The sequence below is a fragment of the Chiloscyllium plagiosum genome, unplaced genomic scaffold (genome assembly GCF_037043375.1).
Source record: "Chiloscyllium plagiosum isolate Xiang-an unplaced genomic scaffold, Cpla_swu_hap1 HiC_scaffold_19, whole genome shotgun sequence".
In the NCBI taxonomy this organism is placed as follows: domain Eukaryota; kingdom Metazoa; phylum Chordata; class Chondrichthyes; order Orectolobiformes; family Hemiscylliidae; genus Chiloscyllium; species Chiloscyllium plagiosum.
The window spans coordinates 32,963,571-32,976,569 of NW_028270157.1; the positions used below are offsets into that span (position 1 = coordinate 32,963,571).

At 40.5% G+C, this 12,999-nt stretch overlaps 1 protein-coding gene across 1 annotated transcript in view; it reads right to left on the reverse strand.

Moving 5' to 3' along the window:
• Positions 1 to 12,999, reverse strand: part of cftr (CF transmembrane conductance regulator) — a 118,679-nt gene that overhangs the window by 13,902 nt on the left and 91,778 nt on the right. The window contains exons 20-22 of the mRNA XM_043709588.2: positions 9,307 to 9,534; positions 7,936 to 8,036; positions 7,425 to 7,652 (exon numbers count right to left, since the gene is read on the reverse strand). Coding sequence (XP_043565523.1) covers positions 7,425 to 7,652; positions 7,936 to 8,036; positions 9,307 to 9,534 — 557 coding nt within the window. The remainder of the gene's footprint in view (positions 1 to 7,424; positions 7,653 to 7,935; positions 8,037 to 9,306; positions 9,535 to 12,999) is intronic.

Sequence of the window (12,999 nt, forward strand, 5' to 3'; positions counted from 1 at the left end):
GAAGTAGTTCCTGAGATAGTGGAATTTTGCAAAGGTCCACAGATTCTGGAGGAGTACCAGAAGATTGGAAAACTGCTAACATGACAACTAGAGAGGCAAAAAGCGGGCAATTGTAGGTCAATTAGCCTAATATTTATTTTGGAAATGTATTGATATCAATTACTATAGAAGTAATAGCAGAACATTTGGAAAATCATAATCTAATCAAGCAAGGTCAGCATGGCTTCATGAAAGGGAAGTCATGAGTGATTCATTTATGAGAGTTTTTCAAGGAAGTCTCAACCAGAATAGATCGAGGGGAACCAGTAGATGTGTTGTATTTGAACTTCCAGAATGCATTGGACAAGGTACCTCACAAAAGGTCAAGTCATAAAGTAAGAGCTCACATTTTTGGAGGTAGTATATTGGCATGGATAGAGACTTGGTTAATGGGCAGGAAATAGGGTTCTTTTTCAGCTTGGCAACCTTAACCAGTGGGATTCAATAGGGACCAGAGCTGGGACTGCAGCTGTTTGCAATATATATGAATGACTTGGAGGAAGGAAGTGAATGTATTGCAGCCAAATTTGCAGATGACATAAAAATAAATGGAAAGACCAGCTGTGCGAGTGATATGAACAGCTTACAAAGAGATAGTGACTGGTTAAGTATGTGGGAAAAAAATTGACAAATGGAGAATGACATGGGAAAGTACAAAGTTGATCATTTTGGAAGGGAGAACAAAAGAACAGAACATTATTTAAATGGAGAAAAAAACTGCATAAAGCTGCAACACAAAGGGACTTGGGTGAAATACAGAAAGCTAGCACACAGGTGCAGCAGGTAATCAGGAGGGTGAATGGAAGTTTGGCTCTTATTTCAAGGGAGTTGGAGTATTAGAGTAGGGAAGTCTTACTCCAACTGTACAAAATGCTGGTGAGACCACATCTTGAGTACAGTGAGTTGCTTTGGTCCCCTTAATTAAGGAAAGATATCATTTCATTGGAGGCAATTCAGAGAAAGTTCTCTCGGATGATCTCCTGAATGGATGAATTGATATACGAGCAAAGGTTAAATAGTTTGGGACTCTACTGATTGGAATTTAGAAGAATGAGATGTGACCTCATTGAAACATATAGAATTCTTAAGGAGCTTGACAAAGTAAATGCTGAAAAGATGTTTCCTCTCATGGGTGAGCCTAGGGGGCATAAGCTTAGAAATAAGGAATACCAATTTAAGACTGAGATGAGGAGGAATTTTTTTCTCTCAGACTGTTGTGAATCTTTGGAATTCCCTACCACAGAGGTTGGTGAGGCAGAGTTCTTTTATACATTTAAGGCTGAGATAGATCAATTCTCGGTCAGTCAGGGAATCAAGGATTACAGGGGAAAACGTAGGAAAGTAGACATAAGGAATACCAGATCAGCCATAATCCTACTGAATGGCGGAGCAGTCTTGAAGGGCCAAATAGTCTCGTCCTGTTCCTCTTTCTTCAGGACTTATGGTGATGTGGATAGTTTTAGGCTTCAAGATGTCACATGCCAGTTGATGAAATGGGTAGCAGGGTGGCAGGAGAGCATGAAGACGTTTATGGTGATATACTTTGAGGCCTAATTTTGAAAGACGTTACAAAAAAAAGGCATGATACTGAAAAATATAAATGAGAAGAAAGACCTTAGTGCCATTGATTTTTTTTAAAAATCATTCACTCATGGGACGTGAGCATTTGTTTCCCATCACTTGTTGCCCTTTAGAAGGTGGTAGAGAGCTACTTTCTTGAACCAATGCAGTCAATGTACTATCCGTAGATGCACAATTCCTTTAGGGAGGAAATTCCATGAACTTGACTCAAAAATACTGAAGGAATGGTGATATATTTCCATGTTTGGACAGTGAGTGGCGCTATTTCAAAAAAAAGGAAGTAATTCCCAATGTTCTACTTAATATCTATCTTTCAATCACCATAATCAAACAGGCTGTCACATTGCTGTGGGAAATCTACGGGTGATGACATTCCCATATATCTGCTGTCCTTGCCTTTGTATTTGAAATTGGTTAGGTAAAAACAATGACTGCAGATTCTGGATTAGTGGTGCTGGAAAAGACAGCAGTTCACAGCCTTGAAGAAGTTTTCCTCCTCTCTCTACAGGAATCTCAGGGAGTCCCTCTCCCACTGCAACTCCCAGGTCATTTCCTCTGCCTTGAAGCTCTTCCACCTATCCACTCCACCCTCCTCCCTGACCTATCACCTTCATCCCCTCCCCCACTCACCTATTGTGCTCCATGCTACTTTCTCCCTACCCCCCCCCCCCCCTCCCCCCCTTTCATTTATCTCTTCACCCTGCAGGTACTCTGCCTGTATTCCTGATGAAGAGCTTTTGCCCAAAACATCGATTTTACTGCTCCTCGGATGCTGCCTGAACTGCTGTGCTTTTCCAGCACCACTCTAATCTAGACTCTGGTTTCCAGCATCTGCAGTCATTGTTTTTACCTAGTTAATTTTAACCCTACTGTGAATCCTCTTGCAAGGATGCCTGCCTTGAAGAAGTTTTCCTTCTCTCGCTACAAGAATCTCAGGGAGTCCCTCTCCCACTGCAACTCCCAGGTCATTTCCTCTGCCCTGAAGCTCTTTTGCCTATCCACTCCACCCTCCTCCCTGACCTATCACCTTCATCCCCTCCCCCACTCACCTATTGTACTCTACGCTACTTTCTCCCCACCCCTACCCTCCTCTCATTTATCTCTCCACCCTTCAGGCATTCTGCCTGTATTCCTGATGAAGGGCTTTTGCCCGAAATGTCGATTTTACTGCTCCTCGGATGCTGCCTGAACTGCTGTGCTTTTCCAGCACCACTAATCCAGAATTTGAAATTGGCTGTGGGGTTGGAAAGTGCTATTCAGTTTCTGCGATGCATCTTGTAGGTGGACCATTGCTGATCTGATCACTCCACATGTTCACCTGGCCCCAGTACAATAGGGAATAAGTCTTCCCTTGGGAATAAAGAAGGTTAAGAGATGATTAAATTAAGGTTTACAAGGTGATAAACTATACAGAGAAAGCTTATTTCCTTTGGTGAGTAGGATAGTAATGAAAGATAATAGGTTAAACATTATTGGCAAAAAAACTAGAGCGATCTTAAGGAATATTTTTTTCACTTTTCACTGTCATGAGCTAGAATGCTCAGCCTGTATTTGTGTTGTAAATTGATTCCATAAATAATTTTAAAATGGAGAGTGCTTGAGTATGTAAAACTTTGAATAATATGGACAAAATCTAGAATGTACAACTGATTGGGACTGCTCTTTCAAAGAGCAAGCAGGCACACAATGGGCTGAATGGTTTCTGAAATAAGTCCACAGAGGCCGGTATCCCGTCACCAAGTCACCTTTTATTTACACATAGAGAGTCCTTTACACTCCAGCTTCCTCAGAACCAGCTCTCAGAATGACCAGGATGTCTGACACTCCTGTTCTCATCTAGGAGAAAGTTAGGACTGCAGACACTGGAGATCAGAGTCGAAGAGTGTGTGCAGGAGAGTCGATGTTTCAGGTATAAGCCACAATTTCTGATGAAGGGTTTATGCCTGAAACATCAATTCTCCAGCTCCTCGAATGCTGCCTGACCTACTGTACTTTTCCAGCACCATACTCTTCGACTCAGACAGGGCTCCCTGATTGAACCAGATTAACAGCCCCAATCATGGAATGCATATTCTATGAGGTCTACCTGACTGATCTTGTTACAATCACTCCATCCTTCCCCCTCTGAGTCCAAGGACATAACCAGTCGGTTTTTTTTGTTGCTCCTCCTGGGGCGATTTAGCACGGAGTCAGGTTCCTCGCTCGCTGCTTCTGATAATAGCTCATTCGTCATGCCTGGAGCATCTCAGAAGAAATTAATTCCCTGCTTCAGGTGGCAAAGGCATTTAGGCAGTGATATCCACCATGTCAATCTCAGATTCCAAGATCTCTTCAACGCTAGATGGAGTGGGAGAACCCACAGATTCTGGAACAGTTGCAATGTTGAGAAGCCAGGCACATTTTGCTCCTGCACCGTTTGGGAGTTTGCAGCTTTCATATGATCCACGTGCATATTCAGGACTGTTACATCTACCAGAACTTTATGCATTACTGGACCTGACTTCGCATTGACCATGCCTGTTACCCATGCAGGGCCATTCCCGTAGATCCTACACTGAACTTCATCCCCTGAAATAAACTGTCTCTCTCGCTTAGGGGAGTCTTGTGTCCAACATTGGCGTTCCTGATGACTTTTCACTAAATCCACCCCAAGTTCCAGAAAGATGTGATTTAACCTGGTCCAGAGTCTTCTCCCCATTATCAATGCTCGAGCTATCTCTGTAGTTTGATGAGGGGTGGTCCCAGAAGCAAATAAGAACTGGGATAGTTTGGTATCCAGTGAAGCTGTTGGCTGTTTCTTTAAGTCTGCGTTCAATGTTTGGATTACTATTTCTGCCAGACCATGAGATGAAGCCTGGAGTGGGACTCTCACTTCCACGTGGTGTGGGCCCTTGGCAGTGGCATGGTGTGGACTGGGAAGCCCAGAGCAGGATACTCTCGGCAGCATGGTGTGAACTGGGAAGCACGGAGCGGACACTCTCAGAGGCAAGGTGTGGGCTGGGAAGTCCAGAGCGGGACACTTTTGGTGGCATGGTGTGGACTGTGAAACCTGGAGCAGGACTCTGATAGTGGTATGCTGTAGCAGCAGAGGAGAAGTTGGACTCTTCTTAATTTATCCTTTTTTAAACATTATTTTAAGTTAATGTGAATGGTGCCTCTGTATGGGCAACGATACACACTTTTCACTGTATTTTACATTGAATACATGGTGTGACAATAAAGGATAAGAGAATATTCCTCAAGAGAGGAATGATATGGAGTTGTCTTATATGGCAACTATCGATCAACTTTAGGAAATACTCAAATTCCTTGCTGGCAAACAATGTCCTGTTATCTGTGACCAATGTTTCCACATATTGCAAAAGATGCACGTAGTATTTCTATCAGCATCGCCACATTTGACAAATGAACTCTATGCATGTCCAGCTACTTTAAGTGGTCGTCCACAATGGTTAAGAACATTGAGGCCAAGAAAAGACTTGCATAGTTGATGTATAACTGAGTCCAGGATTTACCTGGTCATCCCCATGAATGTGGGGCAGCTGCCGGTAGTAATTTTTGTTTTTGTTGGCATTCTGGGCACTGCACCACTAATGCAACTGTCTGAATCTAATCCTGGCTCCCAAATAGAACTTATTGCCAGCATCTTTATTTTAGAAACCCCTAGATGACCCCAATAGAGTTCACCCATATCTGGCAGCGACCTTTGTTCAGGACAATCACTATTTCTCTCCATAATAATATGCCATTTTCTACTATGATCTCTCTAGATCCAAAAAGGTTTTAAATCTGGATGAGATGGCCCTTTGGTTTTCTCCATCACCACCAGCTGTTTCAGTTTTTCCAAGACCAGATCTTTCTGCGTCCAAAATTTGATATTGCCAGCTGTGAGTAGAAGTGTTCCAGAAAATTTAAAACTATTACAGACTCTTCCAGTGGCAGTACCACTGGTGGCATTTCTAATTTGTAATTATGGTGTTCTAACTTGTAATTATATACATTTAGTATTAGAGCCCACAGCTGAATTCGCTCTGAAGCCATGAGCGGCACTTCCTTGTCCTCTTTAAGTGGACCTAGCAAGGGTTTGTGGTTCGTTTTTATTACAAATTTAAATCCATAACTTCCTGACTCCAAATATGACCACCAGCCCTTCCTTTTCTATCTGGGCATAGTTATGTTCTGCTTTGGCCAAAGTCCTGGATGCATATACTATTGGGTGTTCCTCTCCATTGGGCCACCTATGAGCTAATACTACCCCAATGCCATGCAGGGAGCCATTGCATGTCAATACCAGATCTTGCCTGGGACCACAGTGTGCCATAGAGGATGATAGCTGTTTATTCACTTCCCTGAAAACCATGTCTTGGCTGCGTGACCATTTCCAAGACTGGCCCTTTTTTAAGACTTGATGCAAAGGTACAGTATGGAGGCCAAGATATATATGGACTTTCCACAATAATTCACCAGCTGGAGGAAAGATCTAAGTTCCAGTACAGAATGGGAGTTGGGGTGCCCTCACTTTATCTTCCAATGGGTGTAAACCGGTCTTGTCAACTCTGTAGTCCAAGTTGGTCATTTTTTTCTCTTCTAAGGTATATGTCTCACTGAGAGAAACATCTAAGGAATATGTCCAAATTCTCTGAATGTTCCTTATTGGTCTTTCCTGTTATTTGCATGTTACTTAAATAAATGGAGACCTGGGGTACACCTTGGAAAATATTCTCCATTGTCATCTGAAAAATTGCAAAGGCAGATGACAGCCCAAAAGGCAGTCTTGTATATTGGTACAAACACCTATTGATATTAATTGTAGCATACTTCTGGGAGTTCTCATCTAACCACAATGGCAGAGGTGTCCACTCCTATCGGAATACCCTGCAACTCATATGCTTTACTTCCTGGATTTTCCAATCATAAAGCCAGTTGTCGTGCCTGTTTGAAGTCCAGTTGGACCTACCAGCAGTTGGTACTTTTGCATGGTTACGCCATTAATCCCTTATACCATACAGTTTCTCAGCATCTTATTAAGGGTCAAACCAAAGTCGTATGCCTCTGCCAGTTGTCTTAACCGAGTCAAAAATCCCGATACGAATTCTCCTCGTTCTCGAATTGCTGTGTAAAATTGATAGCATCTCAGAATTAGAGGAGGCTTGGGGCCATAATATGCCTTTACTCAATCCATCAATTCTTGAAAGGTTTTAGTATTTGGTGTCTCAGGGCAAGTTACACTACTAATAATCGAAAAGAGGAGTAGGTCCTCAAGCTGTCAGGAGAATTACACATTGCTTTTCATCTCCCCAATGTCATCTGCCTAGGAAAAAATAACGTGTTTTTCCCACGTACTGGGCCCAGTCTTTGACAGCAAGGTTGAATGAGTCAAGCTTCCTAAACAACGGCATGATGCCAGAAATGCTTCCCCAATTCAAAGATGATTGTTGCAAGTCGATTTCTTCAGGAGTGTGCATTTCTCTCATCGCTGCTTAAGTAACTCCACAGAGGCCCATTACTAAGCCACCCTTTATTTAAACGTGGAGAGTTCTTGACACTGATCCAGTTCCTCAGAGTCACCTCTTAGAGTAAACAGGATGTCTGACACTTCTGTCTTGTCTGTCAGCAGGACTCCAAGTGTGGACCAGATTAACAGCCCCAATTAGCGAACTCATATTCTATGAGGTCCATCTAGCTGATCTTGTTACAATCATTACAGTTTCATTCTATGTTGTAAATTTCTATGATTCTATTCGTGAAAGAACATTGGTTTAAGAGTGTATTCTTGCATTACAATGGATTATTTACTTTCTTACCCGTTGTCCTGCATTTACTGTGAAGGAGAGATCCTGCAGTACTGGGCGCCCATCATTGGTATATTTGGCTGTAAGGTTGTTCACCATCATTTGGCCTCCAGAGGGCCACTCATTGGCAAGATACTTGTTTTCAATTACAAGCACATTGGAGAGGTTATGTCGGTTCTTGGTTTCAGATCCTTCTGGGGGTATGTCAATATATTTAAATACACGACTTACAGACCTCATCTGGTGACAAGAACATTGTGAAGGGATATTATGAGTATACAAGCCTAAAGGTTCCATCCATTCTGAATTATGAAAGACCATCACTTAAACTTATAAAATTTTAGTTCACCAATTTCAATTATTCAGCAATTTTTTTTTTGTTGAGTTTGTAAGTAATATAATGCAAGCTGTGACGCATTGCAAACATAATGGCAAATAAAATATAACTTCGGGGTTGAAGTACTATTCCATCATGAACCATTAATCGTATTGAAGTATGAGATATATTAGAAATATTTTTTACCAGACTATCCACATCTATGCTTGAATTGACAGCCCACTGCAGAGTGCTTGTGATGTTCATGGCTAAGGTGAGGATAATTCCAACTTTTCCTTCCCCAACATCTAAATAAAACAAATGATTTGTAAATTCATAAACTCTGAAATTCCTCTTCCAAGCTTCTCAGCTGTTACTGCAACCTTAAAGACCTAACATGTTTGACTTGTCTTTTTGTCTGAATATACTTCCTTGAAGTGCCTCAGGAGCTTTAACATGTTAAATATGTTATTAGCAAGGTAAGCCAAATAGCCTCCTTCTGTGCTATGTCAGGCTATGTATCATTCTGTATATGAAAGTTGTTATTGTTAAAGCCTTGATGAAGTATTTATTAAAGCAATCACATTAAACTTCTATTTACATATGAGGAAAGCATAATACTCTGGATTCTGACTTCATGCAAGAAAAAATATGTCTATGCATGCATATATGGTGCACATTTTCAGGCAGTTCCTATCTATATTGATCAGTATTTCATACACATTAAAAGAATGAGAACAAATGAATTAATGCAATGCAATGCAATAATTAATTAATACAACTAATGCTCCTGAAAATTGATGACTACAGATTTGGTGAGTGTTCACTATCTCCTGAAACTAGGCTAGGATACAGCTTTGAAGCCAAGTTTCCTGAAAGGCCTTCTGGGAAAAAGTTTACCCTCTCATTTATAAAGACGTCAAGACAAGGAAATCGGGCTGAGAGGTGATTGCAAATTTCACAAATTTGATTGGTGCTACTTGGCAGCAAGTGGGTTAATATGGAGCAATCCTTTGTGATCATGGTCTCAACCTCAAAGATTAAAGTGATGTAATAATTCCATGATGATCTATTTATAATGCAGAATCCAGGATTGATTGCAAGCTGAGGAGAGGGACTGCAGAATCTCTCTCCTAGTATCTGAACTCTTCACCCAAGCTTTTCAGCAACTTCAGCATATTCACTAAAGCCAGAACTTGAGAGGATCAGAGGGCAAGTGTTGGAGAGTGCATCTCAGTACTCACACATAGATGTGGATGTTTCAAGCCAATATTTACTTGCATGCATTATTTTTAAAATTTAGTAATGAATTGAAACCCTATGTAAAAGTGCTCATTTAGTACTCCAACTGCAATTATTAATATTCAGTCAGTGCTTTAATTATACAAAATTATAAAGGACAATTATATCAATTAATATTCAGTCAGTGCTTTAATTATACAAAATTATAAAGGACAATTATATCAATTAAGTTTGTTCACAAGCTTTTGATGAAAGGCCCACACTTGAAACATTAATTAATCGATACTGTTTAGTGCTGATGGATATGCGGTATATTTTCTTTTCATCTCAACTTACTGTGTGTTGCTATGGAGATAAAAGTAATTGCAATGAAGAAGACGACAAATACAATGTCAATCCTCATCTGAAACCAACGCAGTGTTGAAAGGTAGAGAAACCAGTTTGCAGTATGAAGGTTCAGAGCTTTGTGAAAAAGGGTTTCAAAGTAAGACTGTCGGCCAAATGCTCTTACTGTCCACAGTCCTCTCAACGATGTGATGAGATGGCTGAAAATAGGGCTGCGAGCTGTAACCAAACAGATGTAAACACAGGGATTGTTATTAGTGTGGTATTTAATAATGGATTCATACTTAAACTATGGTAGAGAGTTTCCACATGGTACATTGCAGTTATGCTATCAAAATATATTTTGCTGCCTACTAGCTATGAACAAAGGTATTTGCTTTTTATAGGGTTAACGCAATTATGTTACTATTGGAGGAAGAATCAGCATTACACTCAAGTGTATACAAACTGAATGTATCCAAAAAGATCCTTTAGAAGGCATCACGGCCTTCACATTTTAGCACCAAGCTGTGGGATAAGCAGAGAAGGAACAAACATTGTTGGCACAAACACCTAACCCCCAGTTAACTTCACTAAATGTTTCATTCACATGTTTATCATAAATTTCAAGCATGTGTAAAGCAGCTGTCTCTGATATAAGTAACCGAAAAGAGAATTGTAGACTAAAGGGTTAAAACTAAAACACGGAAAAACTAAAACATGTCAGCAATGATGTTAGAGATCACATGAAAAAGAGACTCAGAGGAGAGATGCTACAGTGTCTAAGAGTGCAAATAGTTCATAGTATATTGAATGATCAGTGATTTTAAAAAGAACCTAGACACCCAGCAATCTCCTTCGTGTGATGTAGAGCAATTGAACTTTTCCAGATCTACTACTATAATAACAGATGGTGACAAGGAGTGAGAGACTCAGCAACAAGACAGAGTTGCGGGAGCAGCCCAGCAAATGAGAAGCAGATAGCAGCACAATAACAGAAAAGAAATGAAAAGTGAATGGGAAGTAATCCTTAACAAGGGGAAAAAATGGAACAGATCTACTGCTGTCAGTATCTTTTGAGAATGTAGAAGGCCCAACACAAATTGAAAAATGGCAGAACTTACATAGATGATTCACTAGATCCAGGATCAACAGCCAAATTAAATATGGACCAGGTCTGTTTAAACAATTGGCAACATTGCAGTTGATGTTTTAGCAAGGCAGAGCATAAATGAAGAAACCACCAGCTACAGAGTTTTTGAATACTTCAGTATTCAGTGAAACATAGTCATAAAGTGAGCTCAATAATGGAAGCTAAAGCCTGCGGAGAGAATGAATTCATTTACCAAGGATCTCTCTTGCTTGGCAGTTAAATGCAAATACAGGATAATAAAAGGTTGTGCTACTGGAGATCAGATTGTTGTTGAAATTTTGTAAGGAAAAATATTGATTTGTTACAGCTGATGGAAACTTTGACTTTTGCATATTTGATGCAATTGGCAAAACTAAGCTGAAATTAGCAAATAGTTGAAATCTTTATTCAAGTTTTAATGAGAAGGAAATCATTATTCGGATAAACCAACTAATCAGATGCCCAGGAGGAAAACATGAAGGAGGAGCTGATATTCTCTGCCCACTTAAACAATGATTCACAGAGCAGAAATGAACACTTGGGAACTCTGATCCTCAACATGGCTGAGGAAGCTACAAATAAGATCAGAGAGATTGATGAAACCGCCACAATGTTTATGTCTGAGAAATAGAGACTTTGGGAGGAGATGAGTAAGGATGTAAATATTGGATAGTGACAGTGACTTGATGGGAGATATAAAATAAAGGGTTCAACACTCACATATGTAAATAGTATGCAACTCTGGTAGTGATGTAGGGGAATCTGATGATGGAAAGACGCTGCAGGAAAATACCAAGTCTACGATAGTAAATAGTTCATGGAATGTTCTTAAAAGCAATCTTAAAGCAATCTTAAATAGACTCTTAGAATCCAGAAATTTCTCTTAAAAGATGTAGATTATTCAAACTCTTCAAAGGCTACTGCTACAATAATAGTCATCAGGTCATGGTATCTAGATAAAGAAGAGCACAGAATTTTTCTAATGTAAACTTCTGGTCCTCCTCAGTTAAATTGAAATAAGGACCTGTGAGTGACTTGACATATTCATTTTACTTAATCTGTAAGAATGCAGATCATTAGAAAGATTGGAATATGTTGCTTATTCTTAACTTCCCTTGAGAATGGGAGGGGGTTGGGGCTGGGGGAAGGTAGTTGGGAAAGTGATAAGTAGATGAAGGTGGGGCTGAAAGTGATATGTCAGAGAGGAGGATGGAGCAGATAGGTGGGAATAAAGATGAACAGGTAAGACTGTTCAAGAGGGCCTGGGACTGGGATAAGGTACGGGGAGGGGAAATGGGGAAACTGATGAAATCCATATTGATCCCGTGTAGTTGGAGAGTCCCAAAGTGGAAGATGAGACATTCTTCCTCCAGATGTTGGGTGGTTAGGGTTTGGCAATCGAGGAGGCTCAGTACTTGCATGTCCTTGGCGGAGTGGGAGGGGAGCTAAAGTGTTCAACCACAGGGTGGTGGAGTGGTTAGTGCAAATGTCCCGGAGATGTTCACTGAAACGACCTGTAAGTTGGCATCCCCAATGTAGAGGAGACCACATCGGTTGCAAAGGATGCAGTAGATGGCGTGCGTGGATGTACAGGTAAATTTCTGACAGATGTGCAAGAATCCTTTGAGGCCTTGGACAGAGGTGAGGCAGGAGGTGTAGGATCCAAGGCCCCCAAGAATCCTTCCACATCCATCAGATCCAAGGCCCCAAAGGATCCTTCCACATCCTTCAGACCCACACCTCCATCCATTGCTAAACCATAAGCACCCAATGCCTGAAGGAAGAATGTCTCATCTTCCGCCTAGGGACTCTTCAACCACACAGGATCAATGTGAATTTCATCAGTTCTTCCCAGGACAACATAAAAGTCATGGCGTTCCCACATATCTGCAGTGGTGGTGCTGAAAATGAACTGCAGGTCAGGGCTGAAAAAATGAATAATCTCACTAAGGCAGGTAAAGTAAAACATTTGACCATCTTTTGCTTATTCCTTGCCTGGACAGAACTCTATTCATTTTAGTCCAAACTCTTTTAAGTAAACATTTCAATAACTAACCCATCACAATGTACTTTGGTTAAGAAAATCTCATACTCAATGCCTTGTCCAATATCTAGAAGCTGTAAGGGAAAATGCCTACTCTTCAGAATGGCTTTGGGAAGCTCTGTCAATAATGAAGAAGACTCTGAAGAGAGCAGTGATGGTCTTGATCTTGTGGCTACCCAGAATATAAATATTTAGTATGATATAAATAAAGAGTTATTTTGAAAGGTCTCCGACTCTAGAGACAGCTGTTTCATTATGTTCAGTACCATGCATTTTATTTTTAAGTGCACTCAACTTAGTTCACGAGACAGAACACCATCTTTTTTTTATAGATAGTTTATTAACTACTCAGTCTTACAGCTCCTTTTACATACCAATCCCACCTGATTTAACTTTATTTCTAATGAGTCAATTGATTCACCAAATAACACCAACCATCTACTACTTACTTATTGTATTAACACAGTGCACCTAAAACAGCCTCAAAGACTCCACATGTCATTGATTGATGGTAGCACCAGTAAAAAGA